Below are 12188 nucleotides of genomic sequence, written 5' to 3'. Positions count from 1 at the left end.
CTGAAATTCTTTAAACACCCAACTTCTCCACTGAATACTTCCTTGCACTCTTCAAGAATATCTTTCAAGCTGTCTTCTATGATGCTGAGAGACATAGGGTGGTTGGCACAGGTTGATCAACATTCTCAGTCTCTGTTGCTCCAACCAACCAAGGATGTTGACATTGTAGTCTACCACGAATACCTTTGAGGATGTATTTTTGTCCTTAAACTTAAAATCAGTGTTAAATACTCCTTCTAGCTTTATTTTGTGACTTCTATAGGCTCTAGTATGATCTTGCTAGCCTATAGCGGTGCTTTGCATTCTAAGGTCTCGTAGGTGTCCTTTGACAAAATAGTAATTCTGGATCCAAATCAAATCAAATAAGCTTTATTCAACAGACGTTTGCCATAAAAGCATGCATACAGAAAACAAAATCAATACATTGACCATAAACCAAACATATAAGAAAAGCATAAAGACACCAGTAGAACGGGTGGTGTTGAGGCAAAATAAAACTGTAAAACACAGGGTTTTGTAATTATAAACTGTGCAAAAAATATTAAAAAGAAAAATAATAGAGGTATGTATTTATATATATATATATATATATATATATATATATATATACATTAACTATTCAGAATAATATCATAAAAAGCGAGGAATAAAATAGTAAAAAAGATGAAGATCCCCCAGCAGATTGCATATGGCAATAAGTTATGAATTTTACTTCTCAGTCGCTAGCAAAATTTATTATTTTTCTGTGTCTGAGGATAGCCCATAGGAATTTAGACATGATGTTACAGATGTATATGGTTGGCAAAGACTGTAGGAACACATAAGCTGGTCGACATTGTCTCAAGTTCATGGATTTCAGTAATGGCAGCAATAGTAATTTTCTTGGTGAGTTATACAATGAACAGAATAGAATCGTATGGAAAGATCTTTGCTTAGTGGCCGTGTCACACGGGCATTTGGCCATAGGCCTCCACCAGTCGTTTATGGTTGGAAAACTCACTGAGTGATGGAAAAGATCAAGCCTAAACCTATGCTAGGTGTCTCTGCATAGTTGTGTCAGGAGAGGCACTTAGGGCGCACAAGGCAACATCACAAAACAAAATAAAATGATAGACGTAGTATTGTAACTTTTTAAACAGTCACTCCCAGTCACAGATCCGAGTTTAATCCATTGCTATTTTGCTTGCCATGTCACCCCAGTTTGGACCCAGTCATATGCAAATGGGGATGGACTGTTCCCATGGGGACTGGGTCAAGAATGATTTGCATATGGCTGGGTCCAAGCTGGGGTGGAGTGGTGAGCAAAAAAAAAGATGGATAAAACCCAGATTTTTGCGACTGGAGGTGAATGTTTGCATTGTTCAGCATTTCGTCCATCAAATGTTCTTTTTTCATATTACAAAATAGACTGTCCATTCTTTGCGCTCTTCTGCATTTCATTATTGCAAAAGCCATTAATGAAACCTGTTCCACCTCTTCTGTATCAGTCTTATTTTGGAGCACCTGCATCATCTCGAGGTGACATTTCCTCATTTTCCATGGGGGTGTGGTCTCATTCAAAGGAGAGAATACCTTATATTCTGTGGTATATTACCGACACAGATACAGGAGCAAACAAACTGTCAGGAGGTGCACATAAGAACTGATGCATATTTAGTATCCCACCCGAGGTCTCTGCATGTGATGGGATACAGAATACCCAGGGACCACCTCATGGCACTCCCAAAGGAGGTTGCAGCCACACACTGCACCTACCTGAAGGGACACCTTGGCTGATAACAAAAGAGAGCCTGGTCCCTCTACATTGAAAGCCCGACCAGCAGTTTGTAATAGCGGGTGCATCTGGGTACAGCACAAGTTTGTATAATGATGCACAGTCCCTGCTTGTACCAGGTAGAACCCAAAGGGGGTGAACCATGGCCAGACCGGTACACTGCTCTTTAAGAGTGAAATCCGGTCTCAGGCATCACAGTCACTTGGTTATTCGATGGAAGAGAGAGGTACACTGACCTTGGGGCACCACATGTTCACTTAATCGATTTTGCATCGAAAGCCCACTCTTTTATGGCACGAGTCAAACCACTTTTGGTCCTTCCTACAGGGATGCGGAGATGTGCCCTGGTTTATTATTCTACTCACAAACCAGAAATAATAATTGACAAAATATAGAAATGAAAAAAACAGTTCATAAACTACGGAGCTAAATTGAAAAATATAATAAATATAGTTACATTTTGCACACAGTAATGGGACATCAAATGAGCTTAGATGTAATTCTTGTCTAAGTATCATTTCTTTACAGTTCTCCATTAAGTTGCAGATAACAAACGCAGCCTCAGTTCATTTGATTCATCGCTATTTTGATAATAGGCCAGTTTTTTATTTCACAATAAAAAATATATGCATTATTTGTCGTGCCACTGGTATCCAAAGAATACCTAGGGCTGGCTGTAACATGCAGTCATCACTATGAGCTATTCTGCTTGTCCACTGGCACTTTAAGGGAAGCAGCTGGCACAGAGGTAGTGCGGGATGCTGGACGTCGTGCTCCTAAAAGTACAGGAAACAAATAAGAAGTAGCTAGTACAAATATAAAACAGCATATTTAAAATATCAAATGACAGCAGATTTTCAGGATCTAAGTGACATTGGTAAGTAATCCAAATTAAAGAAAGAAAAATTAAATGACGCAGACATTTTGAGTTCAAGAAATTCTAATTTGAAATTTCAGCCAGGTTTGCACTATATAAATAGCACATACATTCTCACTGTAGAGAAACACAATATGGTGGATTTTAATGTTGGCTTGTTTTGTTTTAAATTGACTTCTGGAATATATTAGGCATAGATATAAAAGGTCGGACCTCATTTCGGGTCTCATAATGAGGGTGTCGGTCTACAGATCGCAACACTTGCGCTGGCAGTCAGGACCGCTGCTGTTGCGGTGGTCTGACCACCACATTACAACCCTGGCTGTCAGACTGCCAGGAAACTGCCAGCTCCGACCACGGTGGCAGAGATCGTAATCCGCCAGGGCAGCTCTGCATGCAGCGCTGCCCTGGGGATTACTACCTTGTTCTCCGCCTTAGCTGAACCCTCTGGTAACTATGGTAGATAGGCTTAATTCAGGGTAATGTGTAATGTATTTAAGAGGACTTTTTTAAATGGCCTTCTCTATAGGGTCACCCCCAAACTTTTTGCCTTCCTCCTCCTACTTTTTTACAGGGTTTTTGCTTGGTTGGCCTTAGGACTTTGTGCACTTTACCACTGCTAACCGGTGCTAAAGGGCTTTTGCTCTCTTCCTAAAACAAGGTTTGATTGACATATACCTGATCGACATATTTAATTTGCATGTAAGTCCCTTGTAGAGTGGTATACCATATACCCAGGACCTGCAAATTAAACGCTACCCATGGGTCTGCAGCACTTATTGTGCCACACACTTAAGAAGCACCTTTAAACTTGTCCCAGGCCTTCCATTGCAGCCTGAAGGCAGTGACCCACTGCAATGTCAACTTGGCATTTAAAACTGCTTGATAAGCCTTAAACTCCCCTTTTATTACATTTATTACATTTGTGTCACCCCTATGGTAGGCCCTAGGTAGCCCATAGGTCAGGGTGCGTGTAATTAACACTTTAATAAGTAATTATGTACTTTTACGTTTTGCATGTCGTAGTAGTGAAAAACAACCAAATTCGTTTTTCACTACTGTAAGGCCTACCCCTCTCATATGATAACATTAGGGACACCCTTATTATATTTAATAAACTGTAGTTCCTAAACCTGAGGAGGTTGCTATACCGTGTTTGGTACCTATGCACTAGTAATGATAAACCTTCTTTAATGGTAAGGTCGAGTTTGAAAATATCACTTTTAAAAAGTTAGCATTATCCTGCCCTAAGCCTTCTGTGCCTGCAGCCTGTCTTTGGTCAAATCACTTGGTGTAACTGGTAGTTAGGACTTTGTGAAATCACCTCAGACAGTCACACAGTAGTGGGATTAGAAGAGCCTGAATGTATCATTAATTGACTTAATGCGGAGCTAAGCACAGCCTCACTTCCATCTGAATAGGCTGTGCTCTGCCACCACACAATAGGCTTAATGACCCTGTATTGTCAGTGCAGCCAGCCAGGAGCTGGGACAGGGGTGGCAGGAAACTCCTGAAATATCAAAGAACCCTTCAGGAAATGTCTCCCAACTTCTAGAAGAAAGGTTCCAGGGAAGGGCTCTCAGAGGACTGCCTGCTACTGTGACCTGCTATGCAGTCTGCCAGACTGCTGCTGTACCTGGAAGGACTGCTTTGCTTCCTGGAGCCTTGAACCTTCAGAGGCCATCACTGCTGTAGAGCCCAGCATCTTTACCTGTACCCAAAACTTCAGAAGTGACTCCACTGGCTAGTTTTTCTGTCCTTCTGTTCAGTGCCACAAGGACATAACAGGCTCCCACCATCTTGAACTTGCACCTGGACCCAGCCTGAGTGAGTCCTAAACCCCCAAGTGGTATCCATCCACTCCTGGACCCTGGGTTTTGGTGCTAAAGGTTCTTAGATGGACATTTTCTAAAACTGAGGACTTGCTATTCTGAAGGTTAAATTAGTGACTTTTTGGGGTTCACCCTGCAGTAGATTGTGCCTGTTGCTTGACCAGGGCTCACACCCCAGTCAATTAACAACCCAATTTCTCACAAGGTCCGAAACAGTAATAAAGTCAGAACACCAAGCAATAAACAAACCAAAGCAAAATATAAAACTAGGGTAATATGCAATCAACAAAATGACACTAAAACAACACAAATCCAACACTGGAAAACAGATATATATATATATGTTTTAAAACATTTAAGAAAAAACAGCACCAAAAAGCACGAAGTACCAATAAGACTCAATAGTCATGGTAGACCTGAATCTAGATGCAATTTGAAGTCAACCTCAAGGGAGCCATTGTCAGATTCAACTAGTGGACTGGCCCTGATGAAAAGTCTGGAAGACCAAGTAGGAAAAAATTTCTAAAACCAAATTCAAATAAAGACTATCACTTTTTGGAGCTTGAGTTGAAAATCTTCTCTGCACAGGTCAAAACTTGAATTATAGCCACTGCCGTGCAGCAGGAGGTTGGCTACTGAAAGCAGGTTGATTGAGCTAATGCTGTGGAGCTTTTCAGGTTTTGGTTGTAAAATCTTCTATGTCACAACTCAGAAAGGGACTTTGTCATATTTTCAGAGGTGAAGAATTCTCAGCACAGGACAAAGCTGAAATTAATTCCAGCACAATACAGCTGCCAATCAGATACTTTTTATGTCAATTACAGCTGAGGCTCAGGAACAAAAGTTTCTCAAAGTTTCCAAACTTTCTTCTGTGCCTAACCAACCACATGAGTAAACATCTAAGGCTTCCAGGACTCCATGGGGGCACTTAGAGAAAGGCAGAGGCCAACAGTAATGTCCAGACTATATCCTATTGTTATTGATTAACTGGACACTTTAAGCCCTCTTGAAGTTTGTTGTATCCCTGTAGCAACACAGATGGTCAGCCAACTGAACCTTGGAGTCCACTTCCCTGTCATGGGTACAAGAAGGATCTAATCCAATCCTTCAGAGCTCCTCTCAGATCATAGACAGCAGGACTTTGAACATTCTACCCCTACTAAACAGGTCTAAAGTGCTTGTGCTCCACCTTGAAAATGGTTAAATCAGCTAATTCCTAATTGCCATTTTCAATGTACCTGCAAGTCCCTAGTATATGGTGCAGGCATTGCAGTGTACCCAAGGCCTGGAAATTAAGGGGCATATTTTATACTCTGTTTTGCCGCACATTCGGCGCAAACCGTGCACCATTTTTAAACTTTGACGCCCGAGCCCACAGATGTCAAAATTCCTCTGTGTGCGTAATTTTTTGGATGCGGTAAACTGCCTTGCATTAATGACATGCAAGGTAGGCGTTCCCGCCCAAAAAATGACTTTAAGGGCTGGGTGCCTTATTTATACTCCTGCGTCATTTTGACGCACAGGAGGGGGCGGCCCTTAAAAAATGGTGTACAGCCTGATATGCGCCGTTTTTTAACACCTGGGTGAGGGCAGGCGTTAAGAGACCTGTGGGCTCACTTCCATGGACTCTGACCATGGAGGGAGTCCAGAGGTGCCCTTTCCTGCCCCCAGGGACGCCCCCTGCCACCCTCGCCCACCCCTGGAGGACACCCATGGATGGGGGCGCCAACCCAGAGAGGTACAGGTAAGTTGAGGTAAGTATATATTTTTTTTTTTAAGTGTCATTGGGGGGCCTAATTTGGGCCCCCCTTCATGCCACTGTGCCCAATGACTATGCCCAGAAGTCCCCTAGGCATGGTCATTGGGCAAGGGGACATGACTCCTGTCTTTGCTAAGACAGGAGTCATTTCAATAGGGGTTGTGTGTCAAAAAATGGCGCAGTCCGGTTTGAGGCATGATTTTTGCCTGAAACGTGACTTGCACCAATTTTTGATGCACAACCCCCATTTTCCCCTATGCCGGAGCAGCCTGATTTGATTCATTTTTTTTTTACTCTGACCACTCCGCAGCACCGGCTAACGTCATTCCTTAAATAAGGCGCCCGCATGGTGCGTAGGAATGGTGTTAACCGGCGCTGGTTTGTGTCAAAAAGTATAAATATGGGCCTAAATATCTCTTGTGGATTGCAAGACCTATATTGCTATCCACTACAGTGGCAGTCCAAACATGGCAACGCGCCTACCATGTGTAGCCCGACTGCTACTGTGTAAAGTCTGCATAGTGCCTTATCAAAATACCCCTTTTCGACAGGTAAAATCTTTCCTTTTCAATAACAGTGACTCATCCCTATGTAGGTATTGTAGCCTGAAATGTAGGGGGGATAGTACCATCACGTCCTTTATGCTCATCAGTAAATGTGAAATAAATGTGCATGAGAGGTGGGGAATCACATTTGCACTTTGTTATTTACCAATATCTTACTCATGTGGCCAGCTATGCTGCTGCCCAAGTGTTGGGGTATATGTTGGGGATTGGGGAGTCGAAGTTTGCAATCTGATTACAGAGGGTGTTGTAAATTGGTAGGTGTACTGAGTATATCAATGTAAGCAATTTCTTAAAGTATCTAAAGAAATGCTAATACAATCTTGTGTCGTATATTTTTGTAAATAATGTTTTGAGCTTTATGTAAAGCAAGTATATTTGCCTTTGGATCTTCCTTAACAAAGCAGAAAAAAAATCAGAAAAGCAGATTGATAGCATCATCATACATATTTCGTAGTTACTCACCTGTTAATTAATCCTCCTCGTGAAGGTATAACAATTGAAACTAATGTTCAAAAGATGAAAAGAGTCTTAAATTGACCACATCCCATAAAATATCTTGGAGTGTACTTAGTTTAATTGGTAAAAGAACGAGTGCCGGAAATGTTGGCTCTCTGAATACCAAGGCTGTGGAGTATTGATTCCTCTCGTGCCTCTTTATTCTATTACCAGACACTCTCTGCCCCATCCCTGTTTTCTTCTTTTATGACGGTGTTAACGGTTTTTTCTTCTTTCATTTTACTGTCTTGTTTTTGTTCTTCTCCTCCTGTTAGTAAATGGCTGAAGCAGAAAATATGTGCTGTCCCCCAAAATTACTTTTGGTGTCCTCCCACTGGCAACCACCGCCTGAAATTAAGCACTAGTTAAGAGAAAATCTTGTCATAATGTTGTTGCATGCATCCTGCATCCCTACATGTTCGCTGGGCTTGCAGCCTTAGAGAGTGATATGCTCAATCCAGTAGAATACTGTGCTTTGACAGCATTCAAACAAACACAGCACCACCGACGTGGCACAGTGTGTACTGGCACTTTTTCAGGTCTGGTCCTGCAGCCACTGACAAAGTCAGTTCTATCTGTCCAGTAAACATAGGTTAGTGTACTCTGGCTCGGTCTCTGTTGGTAGTGGTTTCGGTGTGTCTGTGAATTACATTCTCTCGCATAATCTGTAGTGGCACTGTATCATGTGTAATTTTGCCAGAACTGGGACATTTAGTGTTGACACTACAGAAGACATAGTACTAGTGTCATTGTACCTAACTAATTTAATAAATCCTAAAGAACCCTACTCAAATCGCTCCCAGTCGGAAATTCTGCTTTCAACTTCAGCTCAGAAACTGCATTTCTACATTTATCCTTAGATTCTTACATTTCAAAGTAAATTTTGAAAACTGACCTTGCTGCTCTGCCCTGAGCCACATAGAAAGGGCAGAAATGCACTGTATCTAGAAGGTACGGCGCATTTCTGTCCTCTCTAACCTGTGCTGGCACAGAATGGCCTGCCTAGTGCCAATGTAGGCACCCTTGCACCATGGTGCAAGGATACCTGCGTACACAGACAGGATTGTTTCTGTGCAGGAAGGGACACCTCGTGCCAAAAAATAATCCATAGAGGCATTTTCCTCTTTCTATGTGCGCTACGGAATGAATCACACATAGAAAGAGGAAAAAAAGCAGGGGAAATAAAGATGTCACTCCTCATTGCGCCTCCCGTGGGGAGGCGTAAGATTTTGATGCATTCCAAGGTTTACTATGCCTTGTAAATCTGGAAATCTGCCAAAAGCCATGGGTGTTGCATAGGAAAAACCACCTCCTCGATGCACTGTCAAGCAAAACAGCAACTTGATCTGCATCGACTTACACCATATCTAAGAGAACATGAAAAGCCTTGCGTAGTCTTGTAGATATGTGCCTGCACTATGCACCACCGATGTGTCACCAAAAGTGACGCACCGGGGGCGCATAGGGCTTATAATAAGCCCCTATATTTGTATGTCCTTTGTTTGCTTGTTTACCTGTGTGATGGTCTGTTTTCTTAGCTGCTCATATATAGGCTGGGCTGTGTGTGGGGGTGAATGCATACCTGGTGGTCTGTGCACACCAGTGCTGGTATTTCTGGTAGCCCAGGCTCATGGGTATCTGTGGTTATGTTGCTCTGCCTGCATGTGTTCATGCAAGTGTTAATACAGTAATATGGTGTGTTTATCTCTGTGTGCAGGTACTACACAAAAGGCAAACCTATTGGCTTCATCAGTGTTTGCCCTACATTTAAAAAAAAACAAGAATGGGGGACTAAAAATAAAGTACAATGTGTGACTGTCCCAAACTTGTAAACAAAATAGTTCAAATACCCAAATGTCTCCAAGATTCCTGTGTGAAGCCCAGCTTTGATGTAAACCCCTGAAAAGAAGATATTTAACAATAACCCAAAGATACTCCAGAGTTCTCCACTGTCGGATGTCATGAGGGTAACTTTCAGCTGCTACTAGATTTTCAACCAGCACAAATAACTTGCTGGGACTTGTATTTCCTCTGGCCTGTTCGTACATTTGTGAATACTGACTGGATTAATACTGTTATCTAGAACAGAGAGTGGCTGAAACGCTTCATGACTTAAGCCTACAAATGCTGAGTTTGTATTTCTATAAATTATTTAATATGTGCATTGTTAGACCTGCAATCCTTAGCGTGGTCTCCCCTGTTGTTTTGTTGCCTCTGCTTCCCATGTTTTGACTGTGTGTTGAACTCTGTTTTTGTTGTTTTGGTACTCTGGGCACTTTACCACTGCTGACCAGTGCTAAAGTGCAGGTGCTCCCTGATTAAAATGTATGAGTGACTGCCTTTTCTATGATTGGCACATTTGATTTACTAGTAAGTCTAGGAGGCTGCCCTGGTTTGTAGTGGGTACCTAGGTACTTACACTTTATACCAGGTCCAGTAATCCCTTATTAGTGAAATGAAGACAGTGTCTAGAAGCCAGGCTGCCTAGAGGTGGCTGTAGGCAGAGCAGTCAAGGCTGAACTAGGAGACATGCAAAGCTCTTGCAATACCACTGTAGTCACACAGCACTCACACATAAAAAACACAATACTCATTGTTACCAAAAATAAAGGTACTTTATTTTAGTGACACAAGTCTAAAAATATCTTAGAGGCTATACTCCCTTAGGAGGTAAGTGTTTTACACTAAATACACAGTAGTAACCAAACTCAGGTAAGTAAACAGTCATAAAATAGTGTGAAAATCACCTTAGGCTAGAATGGGCCTAGGGGCAACACAAACCATATATTAAAATAGTAGAAAGGGAAAGTCGGTTTCCCCTCTAGGCAAGAGTAGTGTGTAGAGGGGCACGGGGGGTGTAAGAAAACACCAAAGGTAAGTAAAGTACCCCACCCCAGAGCCCAGGAAAACAGGAGTAAAGTACAGCAAGTTTACTCAGAACACACTCAGAGTCGTAGTGAAGGATAATGCAAAAACCAAGCAAGACTGCAAGACGCCAACAATGGATTCCTGGACCTGAAGACCTGTGGAGAGAGGAGAACAAGTCCAAGAACAGATGAAGAGTCCAGGAAGAACAGGAGCCCCTGGATGAAGGTGCAAAAGTGGATTCTCAGTTCGGAAGAACAAGTAAGAAATGCACCAAAGAAGACAGCGGCGGGTTCCTGCTTGGTGGAAGAGATGTCCCACGTTGAGTTGTTGGATGCAGGCTGGTTTTCGTCATTGGATTCTGCCAACAAGCCTTGGCTCATGCAAATGTTGCGGTTGGCGGAAAAGGCGTAACCTGGGCCCAGGAGGAACCTGGGGGTCTCAACTTGGACTGAGGAGACAGAGGGGGCTCTCAGCATTTTAGTGAGCCCTCAGGAGACCAGGCAGCACCCACAGGAGTCCCAGGACACAGGGACAATGGAGTTGCAAATCACGGTCATCGCAGCACTACACAAAGGGATCCCATGCCGCCGGAGAACAACTCAGGTAGTTGAGCTTTGCAGAATATAGTGCTGGGGATCTGGGCTACACTGTGCATGAAGGATTTCTGGAAAAAAAAGCGCACAGAAGCCCTAGGAGCTGCAAAACATGTAGTGCACGGGGTACTGTCTGGCTCGGCGAGGCAAGCCCTTACCTCCACCAAATTTGGACAACTGAACCTTTGGATAGTCAGGATCACCTCGGTCCACCATCTGTGTTCCAGAGATCGCGCTCGTCGACAGGAGAGGAGTCCCAGAGTAATGGCTGTTACTGCAGAGAGGTGCCTGCTGAAGCAGGGAAGTGACTCTCTCACTCCACTGGAGATTCCTTCTGGTGCAGGATGAAGACAGGCAGTCCTCAGAGCGTGCACAATCTGGAAACTGTTGCAGTTGCTGGCAGGAGCTGAAGTTACAGAGTTGCAGTAGCCTCCTTGGATACTTTGCTGCAGTTGTAGAGCACCTGGAGCAGTTCTGTGGTTGATCCAATGGTAGAAGGTGAACCAGAGGTTGCAGAGGAGTCCTACTGGATTCTTGCAAAACCGAATCTGAGGAATAGCCCTGAGAGGAGGATTGTCACCTAACCAGGTAAGTGTCTATCAGGAGGGGTCTCTGATGTCACCTGCTGGCACTGGCCACTCAGATGCTCCCAGAGTTTCCTGACCATCTTGAAAACAAGATGGCAGAACCCAGGGACACTCCCCTTTCCTTTGTCCAGTTTTGCGCCAGAGCAGGGACTGGGGGTCTCTGAACCGGTTTACACTGGATTATGCAAGGAGGGCACCGTTGGTGCCCTTCAAAGCATTTCCAGAGGCTCTGGGAGGATACCCCTCCATGCCTGTAACACCTATTTCCAAAGGGAGAGGGTGTAACACCCCCCTCCTAAAGGAAATGCATTGTTCTGCCGTCCTAGGATTGAGCTGCTCAAACCCCAGGAGGGCAGAAACCTGTCTGTGAGGTGACATGCAATGGAAACCTCAGAGAGCTGGTTTGGCAGTACTGGGGGTCCATGGTGGAGCCCCCATGGTGCATGGAATTGGCCCCCCAATACCAGAATTGGATTGGGGTATGATTTTTCAATCTTAGACACCTCACATGGCCATATTCAAGGTTACCATTGTGAAGCTACATATATGTATTAACCTATATGTAGTGCACACTTAGAATGGCATCCCCGCACTCACAAAGTCTGGGAAATTGGACCTGGACAACATGGGGGCACCTCTGCTGGTGCAGAGGTGCCCTCACACACAGTAACTTTGCACCTAGCATTCAGGAACTGAAGTTTAGACATATAGGTGACTTATACATTACCTGGTGCATTGAAAATGGCTGTGAAATAGTGTTTGAACTATTTCACTTGGGCTGCAATGGCAGTCCTGAAGGAGTGTTTGTATGAGCTCCTTATGGGTGGCAAAAGAAAT

General features: G+C 43.5%; 1 protein-coding gene across 1 annotated transcript in view; it reads right to left on the bottom strand.

The window, feature by feature from the left end:
- Nucleotides 1-353: 353 nt before the first annotated feature.
- The window catches only part of LOC138299480 (cysteine-rich protein 1-like), a 225326-nt gene continuing 213491 nt past the window's right edge, over nucleotides 354-12188 (bottom strand). The window contains exon 4 of the mRNA XM_069237750.1: nucleotides 354-2550. Within this exon, the coding sequence (XP_069093851.1) occupies nucleotides 2468-2550 (83 nt within the window). The 3' untranslated portion in view covers nucleotides 354-2467. The remainder of the gene's footprint in view (nucleotides 2551-12188) is intronic.

This window comes from Pleurodeles waltl, chromosome 1_2, assembly GCF_031143425.1.
Source record: "Pleurodeles waltl isolate 20211129_DDA chromosome 1_2, aPleWal1.hap1.20221129, whole genome shotgun sequence".
Lineage (NCBI taxonomy): Eukaryota > Metazoa > Chordata > Amphibia > Caudata > Salamandridae > Pleurodeles > Pleurodeles waltl.
This window is presented reverse-complemented; position numbering and strand designations above follow the sequence as displayed.